The following is a 16223-nucleotide window of genomic DNA, read 5'->3' as shown; positions in this document are numbered from 1 at the left end:
GATTCAAGATGATTTGTGCATAATGACTCCAGAGAGAAATATTTTAGGTGGTGTACCTCCTTCATAATTCATAACATGGTTTGATTGAAGTAAAGCAAATCAACAAGCCATTCTGATAAGCTGAAATGGTTACTGTTCCTATATGAGCAATTGGGACTAGTTCAGCCATCCTCAAACCAAGAATCCACAAAATACCAATCGTAAACTGATACAGACTTGGCACTTCAAATTATGCGACATTGTGAAGAACCATTGTGCTTCAAACTGCTGGACTGTTGGATCAGATTGGCTCTTCAGTCGATCAGCAGCACCTTGTCACTTGGACTAGTTACCCATGTTTTCTCTATGGAAAGATTCTTCTGGCTACCCAGTTCATCAAACCGACAGGAAGAATGGTTAAAACAAATAAATTTTAGCACACTGCTGAAACTAGCCAAGTGCAGGAGAGTTCCAACAGTTCTGCTTGCCACATCCATCTTTCCATTGGGCCATGCTAGAGGTATGTTTAAGAGAATTTATAAGATATATGATCCATCCATAACACCTCAGATCGATTGAAGGAAAGATGTGAAAACAAGGTATTGAAGAATTTACACACCTTTATCTTCTCAGACATGGATTGGATTGCATGAGCAACTGCGCGATATCTGCGACGCCCCATATAACGAAGATATTGGAAGCATTTCTCATGAGCCAGCTGCTTCTCCCGCTCCACCTCGGGCAGAAGCCCCTGCACGACGGATGGGAGAGCGGAGGAATGGTTGGAGGGAGAGAAGGCGAGACCATGGAGTCTTTAACTCGGCGGTGGTTGCCGCCATCGATTGGGGGAGAGAACGGAGGGAGAGGGATGATCGGAGCGGACGGTAACGATTAAACCATGTGTGCTTTTTTTTTCTCACCCCCAATTTTAAATTATTTATTAAATAATAATAATAATAATGTTAAATATGTGTGTGTAAAGACTCGTATGGGTATTGGATAGGGTATATCATAATGGAAGGAGAATTCCAAACGCAAGCATTATTCATTTTCGACACGTCATCTCATCTTCCCTCGTCCCTTTTCTTTATTTTTCTTTCTTTATTTCCTCCGATGTGATTGATCTAAGCCGACAAGCGACGGTATCGTTCGTCTGGGATAAGGATTAGGGTTAGGGTTTGGTTGGTTGCATCAGAGGGAGGAGGTCGATCATGACGGGCAAGGCGAAGCCGAAGAAACACACGGCGAAGGAGATCGCGTCGAAGGTCGACGCGGCGACGACGAATCGGGGCGGCGGTAAGGCGGGACTGGCGGACCGGTCGGGCCACGACAAGGGCGGCCACGCCAAGCTGGAGTGTCCCCTCTGCAAGACCACCGCCCCCGACATCAAGTCCATGCAGATCCACCACGACGCCCGCCACCCCAAGGTCCCATTCGACGAGTCCAAGCTCATCAACCTTCACGTCAGCTGCGCCCCCGAGACCTCCAAGGGCCGCCCCGGCGTCCGCGGCAGCTTCAAGAAGTAGCTTCCTCTGGTGATTGATGTCATCGGTAATACCACTAGAGATTGCTCCTCAGTTTGCCCTTTCCCTGCTTCTAGCAATATTAGTATCTTCATCTTCGTCATTGCTGCTGTCTTGAACGATGTGTTTCTTGCCCGCCTTTCCACCCATGGCCAGATCCTTGTCGCCCCCGAGCTGTTTGTTCTTTTGTGTTTGTGCGCTTGAGCGATTGGTCTTAAGTGTGGCAGGCAGGTATAATGTTCGTGCGGTGGAGAGAACATAGGGACATGTGATCAAGTTGTCATGAACAGCTGGATGTTCGACTTTATAATTGCCTATGGTAGTTCTACTACTATTGGTTTGTTCGATCCAATTAATCGCCTCCCTTTCTAGTTTCCTACATCTTTCTCCGGATAATTCCAATCCCTGTTGCTTATTGTAGTTGTTATGTTTGTTTGGAAATTTTTGTTGATATCTGAAATTATTGCAGTTGTTGTCTTCTCATGTTTATAGATTGCATCTGTGTGATTATGTCTCTTAAGATAGTTGTATCCAACTAATTCAAATAGAAATTTCTGTTTGCTTGTAGAAGCTCATTGGGAAGTATAAGGAAAATACTACCAGCTTCAAGGATCTCTCAGAAACAGTCTCAGTTTTGTGGAAATTATTTCTCTTTGAAAGAGGTGAACATTGTGGCCTTGGCATTGGGAACAAAAGTTGGTGTTTGAAGTGCCATGATAGTTTTGTAGATTTAGTGCCACTAATATTCTTGTGGGTTAGCTTACAACCCAAATAGAAAAAGGAAAGACCATGATTGTATGGAGATTTAGGCTTTAGACTCTGGTTTCTGGCTTCTAAAAGAGTTATACATGGTTAAGAGTTTAGCTGTTAAGATGCATCATATCTTTGGACATTGATCTTGCGTACTTTTACTTTCTAGAAATTGAGGAGGCATTAGGATTTTGACAGAGGAATTTTGAGCTTAACATGATATTACACTTGTCAAAGACATCATGTGCTAAACTTTCAATAGAGGATGCCAAAATACTGTGATACTGTTGCATCCTCTTTTTGATAAATTTAGAGTTCTGCTGATGTAGAATAATTTTTGTGTATGTTGCTTCTATGTACTCAAGCCTATGCAAAATTGGTACTAGCTTTCATTCACATGTGCTTGTTTTAGTAGCTATATTGCCGGTCACTAGTAAGTGAGAATTGTCAGTGTGTTGGTAAGAAGAAAATGGAGGAAGGCAACAAGAAGATGATTAATTGATCATATGACAATTGGTGAAATATTTACAGGTAACAGGAATGAATCTTGGCCAATTTCTTCTTGTTACTGTTATCAAAAGCTGGGTGTGAGGGACTTCTGTTAATCTTTTAAGGATTAAGATGTGTGAGCTTCTGCGTATTGCTTAAATAGATAACTTCTTAATTAAGTCCTCTTTCTAGAGCTTTTCTTGCTGTTCCACCCTATGAACTTGTAGTTGCTTGCTTACTTCCTATATGATAATCTCACATTTCAGCAATGGTGGCTGTTTCTTTGAGAATTTGTATCTCGAGTTGAACCAATGATGATGATAGTAGAACTGTGGTTACTACAAAAGCATTTGACCTTATCATCTTCAATAAACAAATTCATCATGAAAGAGAAGCTATTTTGAGAATTTTGTGGGTTTAAAGTGAACAGACTAAAACATATTTCTAAGAATGTTTCATTTGAGTAGCAGTTTAGAAGATTAGCTGCATCTTGGCACCAAAATGTTTCATTTGAAAGTTTCACAATCCTTGTTGATAAAAGAGTTCCATACAAAATACATCACTCTTATATGTGAGGCAGCTGATCAAATTAATTACTTACATATGTATGCTCATTTAAAACTGCCATTGCAATTATATGTTTAAGTGTGTCCTTGTGTATAAGACATTTGGCAATCATGCTACTCATCTAAACTTCTCGATTTACTTCTTTGTGAAGGCCACCACTTTTTCCTTGGATTTTTATGACTACTTGTGATATGATTGCTTATCTTATTTAGTTTTAAATCTAAGGCTAGCCAAGCATCTATTTTTATTCATCTCCTTACAAGCATCACGTCTTTCTGTTATCTCTGCATGGGGTTAGGTTAGATTTCATATAGCAAGAACAAGATGTCTATATAGTGAGTGACCGACTAAAGCATCTTGTTTTGCATGAATACAGAGATCATTGTTTAAAATTTGAAGTTCTACAGAAAGAACTTCAAGTGATTGTCGATGAGCATGTAAAGATGCTCTTGGAGTCCAAGAATAATAGGAAAGAGTCAAACTGGGTAGTGGTTTTTTAATCTTGGATAACGGAAATTATGATCAGACAAGTAACAAAAGTTTGCTTCTTTACTATGTAAATTCACAATGATGAGATATAACTATTGATGCTGAGTTTTCTTACTGTGGTTATTATTGTTGTGAAACTGTACTGGAGAACCGTTTTGCTTACTTGAGTCTTACATGCCAAATCAAGTGTGGTTTGGTGCCATGTTGTATAGCGTCATGACTATCAAGTTCATGGCGTTGTAAATCAAGTGTTACACTTGCCTTGTAAATCCCTTATTTGAATGCATTGAAAGGCAGTTCTCAAATGTTACAATAAACTTCCACTCATGAGGCTTTTGGTTGATGTTTTTGGAGATTGTTTACACACGATTAGTTTAGGTGGTTTAGAAACCTTTGTTAGTATCTAAAATTGTTGCAGTTGTTGTCTCCTGATGTGTGTGATTATGCCTTTATATTAAGATGAAATTTTTAGGAGATAGATGTTAAAATCAACATATTGATAGATAATTATTTGACCTCAATTGGTGTTAGAACAAAACATTGATTAGATTTAATTAAGCTTTAAGATACGCTTTTAATAATGTGATAATTGATGTGCTCGATCAGCAATAATATCCCATAAAAACCCAGTAAATAGTGTGATTTCATGAAGCATGTTCCATCTGCTTTTAATAATGTGATAATTTCCTCGTAATTAACATATATTCCCAAAAAAACCACAACATTGATTTGCATGGTGGAAAAATAAAACAAGTGAGAAAACCTTTCATACAAAAAAGAATGACTTATTTCTGCACAAATCTTCATAACCAATGATCTGAATCAAGATTGCACACCATTGCACCAAGGTTTATCCACCGGAAGCATCATGTCTCTTCACAGGTGTTGCATCTTCTTCAAGAAGAGATGCAGATTCATGATCTCCATAACTGATCCCTGGGTGATTCTGTTTCCGTTTCTATATCTATATATATATATATATATATATATATATATATATATATATATATATATATATATATATATATATATAGTCAATGTCAATAGAAATGATTAATTATGTAAAACAAAGTTGAAATGAAGATATTGAAGAAAAAATTAGCAAGCAATTACGAGTGGAACCTTCCAAGATAAATGGTACTCCCAAGAAAAGACATTGCTGGTTGAAGTAGATTGTATTGGACCATGTCATTATCCCGTAACCCATTCCCTGGAAAAAGTCAAGTAAATTGTTCTATTAATAAGTTATGCAGACAGCATAATTTGAATGCTTCAAATGTCCCTAATGCCAACCACCATGTCCAAAATTGCTGCGAAACCATGAAAATTGTGTTTTCTTCATAGTACCAAATAAAAGAAAACAAGATCAACCAACATATCATCACCTATGAAATATAGACAGCTAAATGAATGATGCACAACCATTTCCAAGATTTTTCATTGCCTTCTTGAATCATACATTCTGCAATATCCTTAATTTCTCTTGATAAGAAAATTTGATATGTTACTGTTCATCATGTGTTCTAAGCTATTATGGTTTCTCTCTCTCTCTCTCTCTCTCTCTCTCTCTCTCTCTCTCTCTATATATATATATATATATATATATATATATATATATATATATATTTATATTTATATAAGGAGACAGAATTGACCGGATCAGTTATGGAGATCATGAATCTGCACCTCTTCAAGAAGATGCAACACCTGTGAAGAGACCTGATGCTTCCACTAGGTTGTCTTCTACGACTCTTTAGTCCTCATGGATCATAGTAAGTTATAGATCATCAATGGATAAACCTTGGCGCCATAGTTCGCAATCTTGATTCAGATCATTGGTTATGAAGATAAATCCTCCTGAAATCCCACAAAGGTAGCAGTCATGTCATGTGCCGCAATGAGCCATTCTTTTTTGCATGGAGGGTTTTCTCACTAGAGGAAAACAAATGCTTGTTGTTTTCTTTTTCCACCATGCAAATCGATGTTGTGATTTTTTTTGGGATATATGTTAATTAGGAGGAAATCGCCACATTGTTAAAAGCAGATGCAACATGCTTCATGAAATCACACTATTTACAGGGTTTTTATGAGATATTATTGCTGATAGAGCACATTAATTTCTTACCACCCATTGTTGACAAAGTAAGCGTATCGTAAAGCTTTATTAAATCTAACCAACCTTTTGTTCTAACACCAATTGAGGTCAAATAATTTTCTATCAATATATTGATTTTACCATCTATCTCCTAAAAAATTCATCTTAATATAAAGGCATAATCACACACATGAAATCTACACATATCAAGAGACAACAACTGCAATAATTTCAGATATTAACAAAGGTTTCCAAACCACCTAAACTCATCGTGTAAACAATCTCCAAAAACATCAACCAAAAGCCTTACTGGTGGAAGTTTATTGTAACATTTGAGAACTGTCTTTCAATGCATTCAAATAAGGGAGTTTCAATGCAAGTGTAACACTCAGTACTATGCCAAACCCTACCGACCTTAGCAAATGTGAATTTGGTAGTCATGACGCTATACAACATGGCACCAAACCACACTTGATTTGGCATGTAAGACTCAAGTAAGCAAAAGGGTTCTCCAGTACAATTTCACAACAACAATAACCACAGTAAGAGAACTCAGCATCAATAGTTATATCTCATCATTGTAAATTTACATAGTAAAGAAGCAACCTTTTGTTACTAGTCGATCATAATTTCCGTTATCCAAGACTAAAAACCCACTACCCAGTTTGACTCTTTCTTATTATTCTTTGACTCCAGGAGCATCTTTACATGCCCATCGACAATCACTTTAAGTTCTTTCTGTAGAACTTCAAATTTTAAACAATGATCTCTGTATTCATGCAAAACAAGATGCCTTAGTTGGTCACTCACTATATAGACATCTTGTTCTTGCTATATGAAATCTAACCTAACCCCATGCAGAGATAACAGAAAGATGTGATGCTTGTAAGGAGATGAATAAAAATAGATGCTTGGCTAGCCTTAGATTTAAAACTAAATAAGATAAGCAATCCTATCACAAGTAGTCATAAAAATCCAAGGAAAATGTGGTGGCCTTCACAAAGAAGTAAATCGAGAAGTTTAGATGAGTAGCATGATTGCCAAATGTCTCTTATACACAAGGACACGCTTAAACAAATAATTGCGATAGCAGTTTTAAATGAGCATACATATGTAAGTAATTAATTTGATCAGCAGCCTCACATATAAGAGTGATGGATTTTGTATGGAACTCTTTTATCAACAAGGATTGTGAAACTTTCAAATGAAACATTTTGGTGCCAAGATGCAGCTAATCTTCTAAACTGCTACTCAAATGAAACATTCTTAGAAATATGTTTTAGTCTGTTCACTTTAAACCCACAAAATTCTCAAAGTAGCTTCTCTTTCATGATGAATTTGTTTATTGAAGATGATAAGGTCAAATGCTTTTGTAGTAACCACAGTTCTACTACCATCATCATTGGTTGGACTCGAGATGCAAATTCTCAAAGAAACAGCCACCATTGCTGAAATGTGAGAGTATCATATAGGAAGTAAGCAAGCAACTACAAGTTCATAGGGTGAACAGCAAGAAAAGCTCTAGAAAGAGGACTTAATTAAGAAGTTATCTATTTAAGCAATACGCAGAAGCTCACACATCTTAATCCTTAAAAGATTAATAGAAGTCCCTCACACCCAGCTTTTGATAACAGTAACAAGAAGAAATTGGCCAAGATTCATTCCTGTTACCTGTAAATATTTCACCAATTGTCATGATCAATTAATCATCTTCTTGTTGCCTTCCTCCATTTTCTTCTTACTAAAATTCTCACTTACTAGTGACCAGCAATATAGCTACTAAAACAAACACATGTGCATGAAAGCTAGTACCAATTTTGCATAGGCTCGAGTCCTTATATCAGCAAGATTCTGAATGTTATGGTTGCACAACACAATCCAAAACCTCAAAAGGAACATAAGTACATAGAAGCAACATACACAAAAATTATTCTACATCAGCAGAACTCTAAATTTATCAAAAGAGGATGCATCAGTATCACAGTATTGTGGCATCCTCTATTGAAAGTTTAGCACATGAAGTCTTTGACAAGTGTAATATCATGTTATGCTCAAAATTCCTCTGTCAAAATCCTAATGCCTCCTCGATTTCTAGAAAGTAAAGGTATGCAAGATCAATGTCTAAAGATATGATGCATCTTAACAGCTAAACTCTTAACCATGTATAACTCTTTTAGAAGCCAGAAACCAGAGTCTAAAGCCTATATCTCCATACAATCATGGTCTTTCCTTTTTCTTTTTGGGCTGTAAGCTAACCCACAAGAATATTAGTGGCACTAAATCTACAAAACTATCATGGCACTTCAAACACCAACTTTTGTTCCCAATGCCAAGGCCACAATGTTCACCTCTTTCAAAGAGAAATAATTTCCACAAAACTGAGACTGTTTCTGAAAGATCCTTGAAGCTGGTAGTTATACTTCCCAATGAGCTTCTACAACAGATAAATTGCTGTCAGTTGGACGAAGATTGACCCTTTGGTTAATAACATCATATATCATCTTTCTTTTTCCCCTGTTTCTGAATTGACGATGAAGAAAATTGGAAAAGTTGACAAGGAAATCCCAATCGCAAGTGGCAGACGAAGAACAAGGTGGATATTCTTTTGTCTAATGGATGAGTGCGAGAGATTGATCTCAAGGACATGAAAAAGAATTTATTGACAACACATTACAGAAATTGTAACTGAACAAAACTTGTCTATATTTATTTGGCTCTTCGGTTCTAGTTTAAAAATATGGGACAGAGATATATAATTAGTATCTCAAAAAGAAAGGGAAAACTTTAAAGGATCTTACTAAAAATTATAAATAAAGATTTTTTTATAGAATTCTACAATGGCAAAAGATCTATATACCAGACCCAAAATAATTGCGATAGTACAGCTTTGTTTTTGTTCTCATTATTTCAAAAAGGAAAGGGAAAAAAAACAAAAGATCAACTAAAATTTTTCTAATTGATGTCCGTAAACTTTTTAAGTGTCCTCAGCATAAAACTAAATTAATTCCTGTTAGGTTATATGAAACCTTTAAAGGTAAAATATAACCAATTGGGTGGTGCATCGAAGTAATTAATAAGTCAGTTTTAGACGTTTATAGAAAGAGCAATCTCAGAAAGTTAAAAGCAAACTTGATTGACTGAGCATATAAAACTTTGATAATTGAAAAAAATAAGACACGAGGCTTACTGCATATAAGACAGCAATTATTTCTGATGGTGTCAACATCCACTCTCTATGACAACCAGTGGTAAATATTCCAGTCAATACCATCCCCAAAAAAATGCAAGTATGTTGTCAAAGACAAGCAGGAAGGATACTTGATCAGCATTGGAACCTGAAAGAGTTGACATCATAAGCAAATGAAAATATCACTGTATAACAAACAAAAGAAATGAAAGAAAAATAATCATTGCAATTACTATGTAAGACTACCAATCAAACAATAAGCTAAACTCTAGTGGCAGCTTTATGTCTCTTACATGTTACAAAAACATATATTGTTAAATAAGATTGCATAAGAGAACTATTCATAATGTGGAAGATGCGGGCAGTTAGAGATAAACTTGACAACTTAATTTTTCTTTGTGTTGTTATCAATTCTTTCACTTCTCATCTTCCACAAATGATAAATGCCGAAACATAATGTCTGGATTCCAGAAATGTGGTTTGCAATGGTGTTCCAAGCTAAAGTACCTGTCAAACAAAATAAGCAGTCAAGCAGAAACAGTTCCCTATCAAGCACAAAACACCAATATGCCACTTCTCAAGACCAAAACGAAGGAGACCAGATGTTAGCCATCCAACGGATTCAGCCTGAAGCTTCATGCCTACTGCACTTTCATCAGAAAGATTGTAAATAGTGGATCCAATTATTGCTCGACCCCAGTAAAGTATCATTAGTATTGTACCAGAAACACAAACAAGCGTGCCTACAACCTTCATGTACACCCAAGTTTACCATCTCAACACTGTAACCATTAAACATCTAAATGAATATGGAAAATTTATCATCTAGTAGACACCTAGCAAAATCCAAATCAAATCAGATGTCAATCACCCCAGGACTGCTGCCAAGATAAATGTAAAAATTGCTATCGCAGGCTGAATAGCCGATGTATAGGTTGGGTTTGTGTAGCTAAGGCCGAGAAGAAACGAGCTGGTTCGCAAATATCCTGATCAAAGGATATCCAAACATGATGTTATTTTCTTTTGTGGGCAGAGAATAGCAATTACGTTTTATTTCTACAATATGTTAAGAAAAATCAAACTAAAGTTGATTAGCGAAAAATTGAGCTTACCCAGTTAAACCAAGAAGGAAAAATGATGCCAAGAGGCATGGAGTTAGTTGAAGGTGGACACTTCTGCCAAGGACAGTACTGAATTTACCAACCCTGATTCTTATCATTCTATCAAACAAGAAAAAACTCATAGGAAAACAATTCAATCTAAAGACTCACTAATTTTTTATTAAGGGTAAAAGATAATAGGAACCCATAAGAACTATATTAAATTATTAAGTCCTTTATGAACACATTGCTTCCACATGATGTTTTACCTAATTAGTCTTTGTCCATCAAATCTGATCAAAAAAAGTGAAAAAAGTAGTTAATACTCCTACAAATGTTATAGTATATCATAGAGTGTTAAACCAATAAACTCCCTATATCATTGAAAACATTTGGGTAACCTGTTGTACTAACTAATATATCAACTAAAATCCTTGCTGAACTATTACAAATTGTTGCAAGTATTTATGGCCTTCACATCATTCTTATGCCAGACTTGTGTTGAGGATTAAGATTAAAAATCAGTTAGCAGCTTGTGTTGTTTCAAGTATTCCAGAGAGGAGATGGGACCTAATTATAAGTCCTAATTGCTTTTTGTAGGATCATGAATCACTATGAATTTGCATTCTCAAGAATAGGTGCAATAACTCATTCAATAAGGCAAGTAAAAACAAACTAGCAGCAGAAGACTTCTCACCTTCTACAACCTTATCATATTGATCGATGACCCAAGATCACACACACCTCCTCCGTTGAAGAAAATTCTCATTTTCTCTATTCGTTTTTTTCATTATGGGTTCAATAAAACCCATAATGAATCTTTCCCTTGTGCTTTTCTTGTATCCTAAGATAGGAGCTTCATCTTTCTTGCATTAAGAATCTATTTCTTTACCCAATCGTTGCAAAATGATTGCTTTCTCATGCAATCTACCAAATTTCTTAACCATCTACTTTTCTCGCATCTGAATTCTTCTCATTCCAACCTCCAAACTAAATCCCACTTCTGACTTATCTTGACCACAATGCCATTCGTTCATTGATTCCCTTTTCTTCCCTCCTCAATGATCAAACACATGAACACATCTCCTAACTTCTTATCGTATACGAATCAACATCATCATTCGTGCAAGTCAGAAAGAGACGGCTCATATAAGAGAAGATAGGGATTCTTTCTCCTTCTCTTTAAAGAAAGGAAAGAGGAAAGGAAACCTGCATCGTTGGAGGAGGGCGAGGATGGAGATGGCGACGAAGTCGCGGTAGACGCAGAAGGCCACCTCGTTCATGCCGACGTTGAGCACGGACTTGGTCAGCACGTGGAAGCCGCCGTTGGTCGCATGCACCAGCGCCATCCCGAGGTGCGCCCGCAATGCCTCATTCCCCCTCATCGCCATCACTCCTGCCGCCCACACACTCGTGCAAGTTCTCCTCCTCCCCAAAAGATCAAGATGTGGGGTGAAGGATGGAGGCAGAAGTGTCGGGCTATGTCGCCGTACTCGTGTTGCCACGAAGGGTGTGAAACGCGGAGGAGCCGACCGCAACATGTCGGATTGATGTCGGCAACAGTAAGGCCATCAGAACCGTCCAGACTCAATGAATCATATCTCAGCCGTTGATATAGTTGACGGGCTAATTGACTAAGTATTACAAAATTATCTTCACAAAATACCTAAAAAACCTTAATTCTAATTAAGGCCCCCAAACAATGATCAGACGGCCAGGAGAACTCCATGTCATACACCCTATTCTCACGTGCGACATCATTTGTTGGATCATCCATCAAGTGATCTGGACCGTCCAAGTTAGGGTTTTGTTTCCTTTCCTTCTCTTTCTTGCAGCTCCGCCACCGTGAGCATTTAAAACCCCTTCGAGCGAGCGTCTCCAACCCCTTCGCGGACCCAAACTGCGGCGGAGCCGAAGGTGAGGCGGCATCGCATCCCAGTGAGGGTCTCTTCGTCTTCGCTCGATCCATGTTCCATCTGTTCTCCTACTCTTGGTTGATGATTTTGGATATCGTAGCGGGGAATAACTTGACAGCGTGCTATCATAGTTCTTCAGTTATATCTTGGGGAGAATGTTTATGGATTAATTTGAAGTCTTTTGATGATTTATTCGATGATTTTTATGCCGTTCTTCGATGTCCGTGGTAAAAACGATTCGGGGATATGTGTTGATGGCGTCTCAGATCTTATCGATGTGAGAGCGTTAGATCGGTAGGTATGAAGCTAGCAGGACAACAAAGTTCCGATATATCAGGATTATGAGTTGGAAATATAATATGAACACTTTTTGCTGGAAATGCATTATGATGATTATTAGTTAGAAGTATATTGAATTAGTCATTAGTTTTTTTGCTAGTGGTCCATCCTATCTATCCTTACCATCTGGAAGCTGATTTTTTTGCATTACATTAAGGAACTCAGTTGGATATGGATGTTTAAATATGGTACCTTGGTTGTTCCGTGGAGGAGTTTGGTTTCAGAATATGATTTGTAGAGGTGCAGTGCATCAAAAGCACTACAGGAAGATTGTATCTAACATTTCTGGAGAAAGAAGAAAATGAACTTGATCCAGAAAGAACACATTCAAGGTGGAGTAGGAGAGATATAGTTTAACATCTTGTTGCCTAACTTTCGTTAATTTTGCTCTTTGTTTACCTATTTCTCTTTTGAAGGCCCCTCCAATGTGAGGATGTTAAGTTGGAAATAAGAATTTTATGGAGATTGATAGTTGTAGGTTTTCTGCTGAGCTGTGGGCTGTCTGTACTTGTCCTAAAAATATTCATGAAGTTCTTGATGCTATTTTCTCTCCATGGAGCCATATGCTCAACTTAGACTGGCTCTTTATTCATATGCTTCCCTTTTCGAAGGTCATTACAATTGAAGGATGTTACATTAGGAATAATAGTTTAATGGTGACTGATAGTTGTAGGGTTTCTGTTGAGCTGTGGGCTGTCTTTAGTTGCCTTAAAGTTTATCAGAAGTTCTCACTGTTATCTTCTCTCCATGGAGCCTTTTAAGTTTGCGATTATAGGGGCTTGGATTTCACTTAGTCATGGTGACCTTTTGCACCATAGGATCATGAACCATGATTACATGATAATTGTTCAAACAGGCATTTTATTCACTAGTATTAAAAATATTTGCTTTTCTTATTTATTCATATGCAAGCTTGTGATGTTGTTTAGTTTATGTTTAGTAGATTTGAAAATTATTTTCTTCTAAACTATGTTGTTATTCAGGTGAGCCATGGTTAAGCATAACAATGTTGTGCCAAATGGACACTTCAAGAAGCACTGGCAGAATTATGTGAAGACATGGTTCAACCAACCAGCTCGCAAAACAAGAAGACGCATTGGTAATTATCTTTTCTTCTCTTTTTCTCACCAGCATATTAGCTGGTCTACTCCTGCGAATATAGATGGCTTTGAGTAATGAGTATGGTCTCTCATTGCCTGCAGCATTGTGTTTTAATCTTCTGTCCCTTTCTCCTTCTCTTTCTCTGACCTGCTTATTAGTTGGTCCACCATCACTGATGTAAATGACAGACTTGATTATGGGCTCTCAGTGTCTGCCTTGTGTTTCAATCTTTTTCATTTCTTATTCTACTATTTCTAGTAAGATTTGTTGACATTCCATTTTTTTCTTTGTCGTACTGATTGATATATGCTATCATTTGGATTTAACAGCACGTCAAAAGAAAGCTGTGAAGATTTTTCCCCGTCCAACTGCTGGACCTTTGCGTCCTGTTGTTCAATGTCAGACGCTCAAGTACAACATGAAATCTAGAGCAGGCAGGGGTTTTACTCTTGAGGAGCTCAAGGTTAGTGTTTTTCTTAATCTTGCACATTCTCTTTTAACATGTTAAACATATTTCTAAGTATCTTACTAGTTATGAGTTCTTGTTAATCAATCCTCCTACATGCATTATAGTTCTCATCTGGTCAAGTTCTGCCAAAGCACCTGTTGTACATGTTGCACGCAATTGTTTTGGAATGTAATAGAAGTTATAGGTTCAAGTGCTGAGGGGGGATGAGAAACTAGTGCATATTTGAGAAAATGTTACCTTGAAATGACAAAAGATGCAATTTACAGATTGGATTATATATCTGTTATTATGTTTTCATGTCCGGAATAATATTTGCATTCATTATTTTATTCTAAAACCTCTCATGATATATATGGCTTTGAGGTCATCTTTGGCATAGATATATTTATCCAATAGCTATTTACTTTCTGCATTTGAGTTAAATTTTGCTCCCGAAACAAGATTGGTTATTCCTTGCAGACAAATATGTGGTTTAAGCATTTTTGTGTAAATCCTCTTGCCTTAAGTTGTCTGTTGGGTAATGTAATAGCTTTGAATTAAAGTTAGGATTAATTGGAAGACCTTGTTTTGTAAGTTCTATTACATGGCCCTTTTTTGTTTCCGATCCAATTTTGGCTAGAATTTGTTCTTAGAGTGTTTATCGAACCGGGCAAGCTTACTTCTACTTGCTGGATATTTTTTTGGAAGGTATTTAAAATTATTATCTTGGCTTTTCTTTCCTTTGAAAAGTAGTTATGAGAATTACCTTTTACTTACCAAAAAAAAAAAGTTATGAGAATTACTATTTGCCAATTGCTAACTGAAGTTAGTATTTAACTTGGAGAATGAAGCTTCTTTACCATGAAGCATGAATATGGACTGTGATAAGCGTCATCCGATCTTATGTATAAGTATGGACAGAACGCGGCATGGACATGACAATGAATACATATATATTCTCATATGTCATAGTTATATTCTTGCATGATGTAGACAATATGAGCATCATATATGAGGCTTATGAGAAGCATAACAACCATTCATATAAGTAGCAAAAGCTCACAAGTGTAGATGTTACAAGGATCTCGCCAATGTTCTTCACTAAGTATGCATCGAGGAATGTTCAACAAGTGTTGGTGTCCAACAAGACTTCGATCTCGAATTTGGACTAGTCAATTGATGCCATGAAATTATTCTGAAAAGTTGAACTTGGTTCTATACTTGGCCTGGTATTATCTTGTATGAGTCCTGCCATTAAGTATGTGTGTCAAGCCATGGTATGCATGATCTAGGTGTGGCAAAGGCATTATAAGACTGATTTCCATATGCCAAGGGATAGGTTTCTGATCCACATCATATCTGAAGAAAGTAAAATGTCCACCAAAATTCATTAAAGGTAAAGTTTCTACCACCTGTATTTCACAAGCGAATAATGATTGCTTCTGCCGCAAATGCAGGCTGCAGGCATTCCAAAGAAACTTGCTCCAACAATTGGCATTGCAGTGGACCATAGGCGAAAGAATCGCTCTCTTGAGGGACTCCAGGCTAACGTGCAAAGGCTGAAGACATACAAAGCTAAGCTTGTCATCTTCCCAAGGCGTGCTCGCAAGATCAAGGCAAGCTAGTTATATTTTAGGAGCTGCCAGCAGTTGATCAGTCGTTGATCTGTTACATTGCTCATGCTTTTGTGTACAATTGGTTTCTCAGGCTGGAGATTCTGCTCCAGAAGAACTTGCAACTGCTACCCAGGTCCAAGGCCAATACATGCCTATTGTGCGTGAGAAGCCGACGGTTGAACTTGTGAAGGTTACAGATGAGATGAAGTCATTCAAAGCTTATGCCAAGCTCCGTGTTGAGCGGATGAACGAGCGTCAGGTCGGCGTCAGGCTGAAGAAGGCTGCAGAGGCAGAGAAGGAAGAAAAGAAGTAACCAACCAATCTGGGTGAGGGTCGCAGTTTCCTTGTTGAGACACCTCCGTGAGCTCTTTTCCTGTTTAGTCAACTACAGTACAAGTTATCCTTTTCATTCTGTCAGTACAATTCTTAATGCTTGGAGCCATTTGCTTTGACCTTTTTGGTTACTGTTATGTTATTGATTCAAAAGATCAGCACTGATAGAAGGCAATATCTTTTGTGGTGGAAATGGAATGAACATTTCTAGAAGTGAAAAGATTTATGGTTTTAGTAGGATATCGTAGTTAAACATGACTGCTAAACATACATACCAAAGTCCAATATTTC

General features: G+C 37.3%; 2 protein-coding genes and 1 long non-coding RNA gene across 5 annotated transcripts; 2 read left to right on the top strand and 1 right to left on the bottom strand.

The window, feature by feature from the left end:
- Positions 1-1029: 1029 nt before the first annotated feature.
- Positions 1030-1881, top strand: LOC103980607 (protein METHYLENE BLUE SENSITIVITY 1-like). Its single transcript, XM_009397054.3, has one exon. It carries the CDS (start codon positions 1191-1193, stop codon positions 1503-1505), a length of 315 nt encoding a protein of 104 aa, XP_009395329.1. The 5' UTR covers positions 1030-1190; the 3' UTR covers positions 1506-1881.
- A 2570-nt stretch (positions 1882-4451) lies between these two features.
- On the bottom strand, positions 4452-11723 carry LOC108952545 (uncharacterized). The gene is made up of 5 exons (XR_001977596.2): positions 11389-11723; positions 9080-9227; positions 5484-5654; positions 4920-5007; positions 4452-4761 (listed from the first exon to the last, which is right to left on the bottom strand). It is a non-coding gene; the product is annotated as an uncharacterized LOC108952545 (long non-coding RNA).
- A 239-nt stretch (positions 11724-11962) lies between these two features.
- LOC135581885 (large ribosomal subunit protein eL13z) lies at positions 11963-16145 on the top strand. Of its 3 annotated transcripts, none has more exons than XM_065102902.1 (5): positions 11963-12096; positions 13418-13533; positions 13865-13998; positions 15441-15599; positions 15691-16145. In XM_065102902.1, the coding sequence occupies exons 2-5, from the start codon at positions 13425-13427 to the stop codon at positions 15910-15912; spliced, it is 624 nt and encodes a 207-aa protein (XP_064958974.1). In that variant the 5' UTR covers positions 11963-12096; positions 13418-13424; the 3' UTR covers positions 15913-16145. The 3 variants fall into 3 exon arrangements, with proteins under 3 accessions (XP_064958974.1, XP_064958973.1, XP_064958975.1); XM_065102901.1 differs by having other exon boundaries at positions 12004-12117; XM_065102903.1 differs by having other exon boundaries at positions 12010-12123.
- The last annotated feature ends 78 nt before the right edge of the window (positions 16146-16223 follow it).

This window comes from Musa acuminata, chromosome BXJ2-4 (genome assembly GCF_036884655.1).
Source record: "Musa acuminata AAA Group cultivar baxijiao chromosome BXJ2-4, Cavendish_Baxijiao_AAA, whole genome shotgun sequence".
In the NCBI taxonomy this organism is placed as follows: Eukaryota; Viridiplantae; Streptophyta; class Magnoliopsida; order Zingiberales; family Musaceae; genus Musa; species Musa acuminata.
Note: the sequence above shows the minus strand (reverse complement) of the source record. Positions and strands in the feature narration are given on the sequence as shown.

Bases quoted from the DNA above. Each gene is read 5' to 3' on its own strand.
- LOC103980607 (XM_009397054.3), top strand. From the start codon at position 1,191: ATGACGGGCAAGGCGAAGCCGAAGAAACACACGGCGAAGGAGATCGCG.
- LOC135581885 (XM_065102902.1), top strand. From the start codon at position 13,425: ATGGTTAAGCATAACAATGTTGTGCCAAATGGACACTTCAAGAAGCAC. The intron at 13,534-13,864 runs GTAATTATCTTT...TGGATTTAACAG, and splicing joins CAAAACAAGAAGACGCATTG to CACGTCAAAAGAAAGCTGTG. The intron at 13,999-15,440 runs GTTAGTGTTTTT...CCGCAAATGCAG, and splicing joins TTACTCTTGAGGAGCTCAAG to GCTGCAGGCATTCCAAAGAA.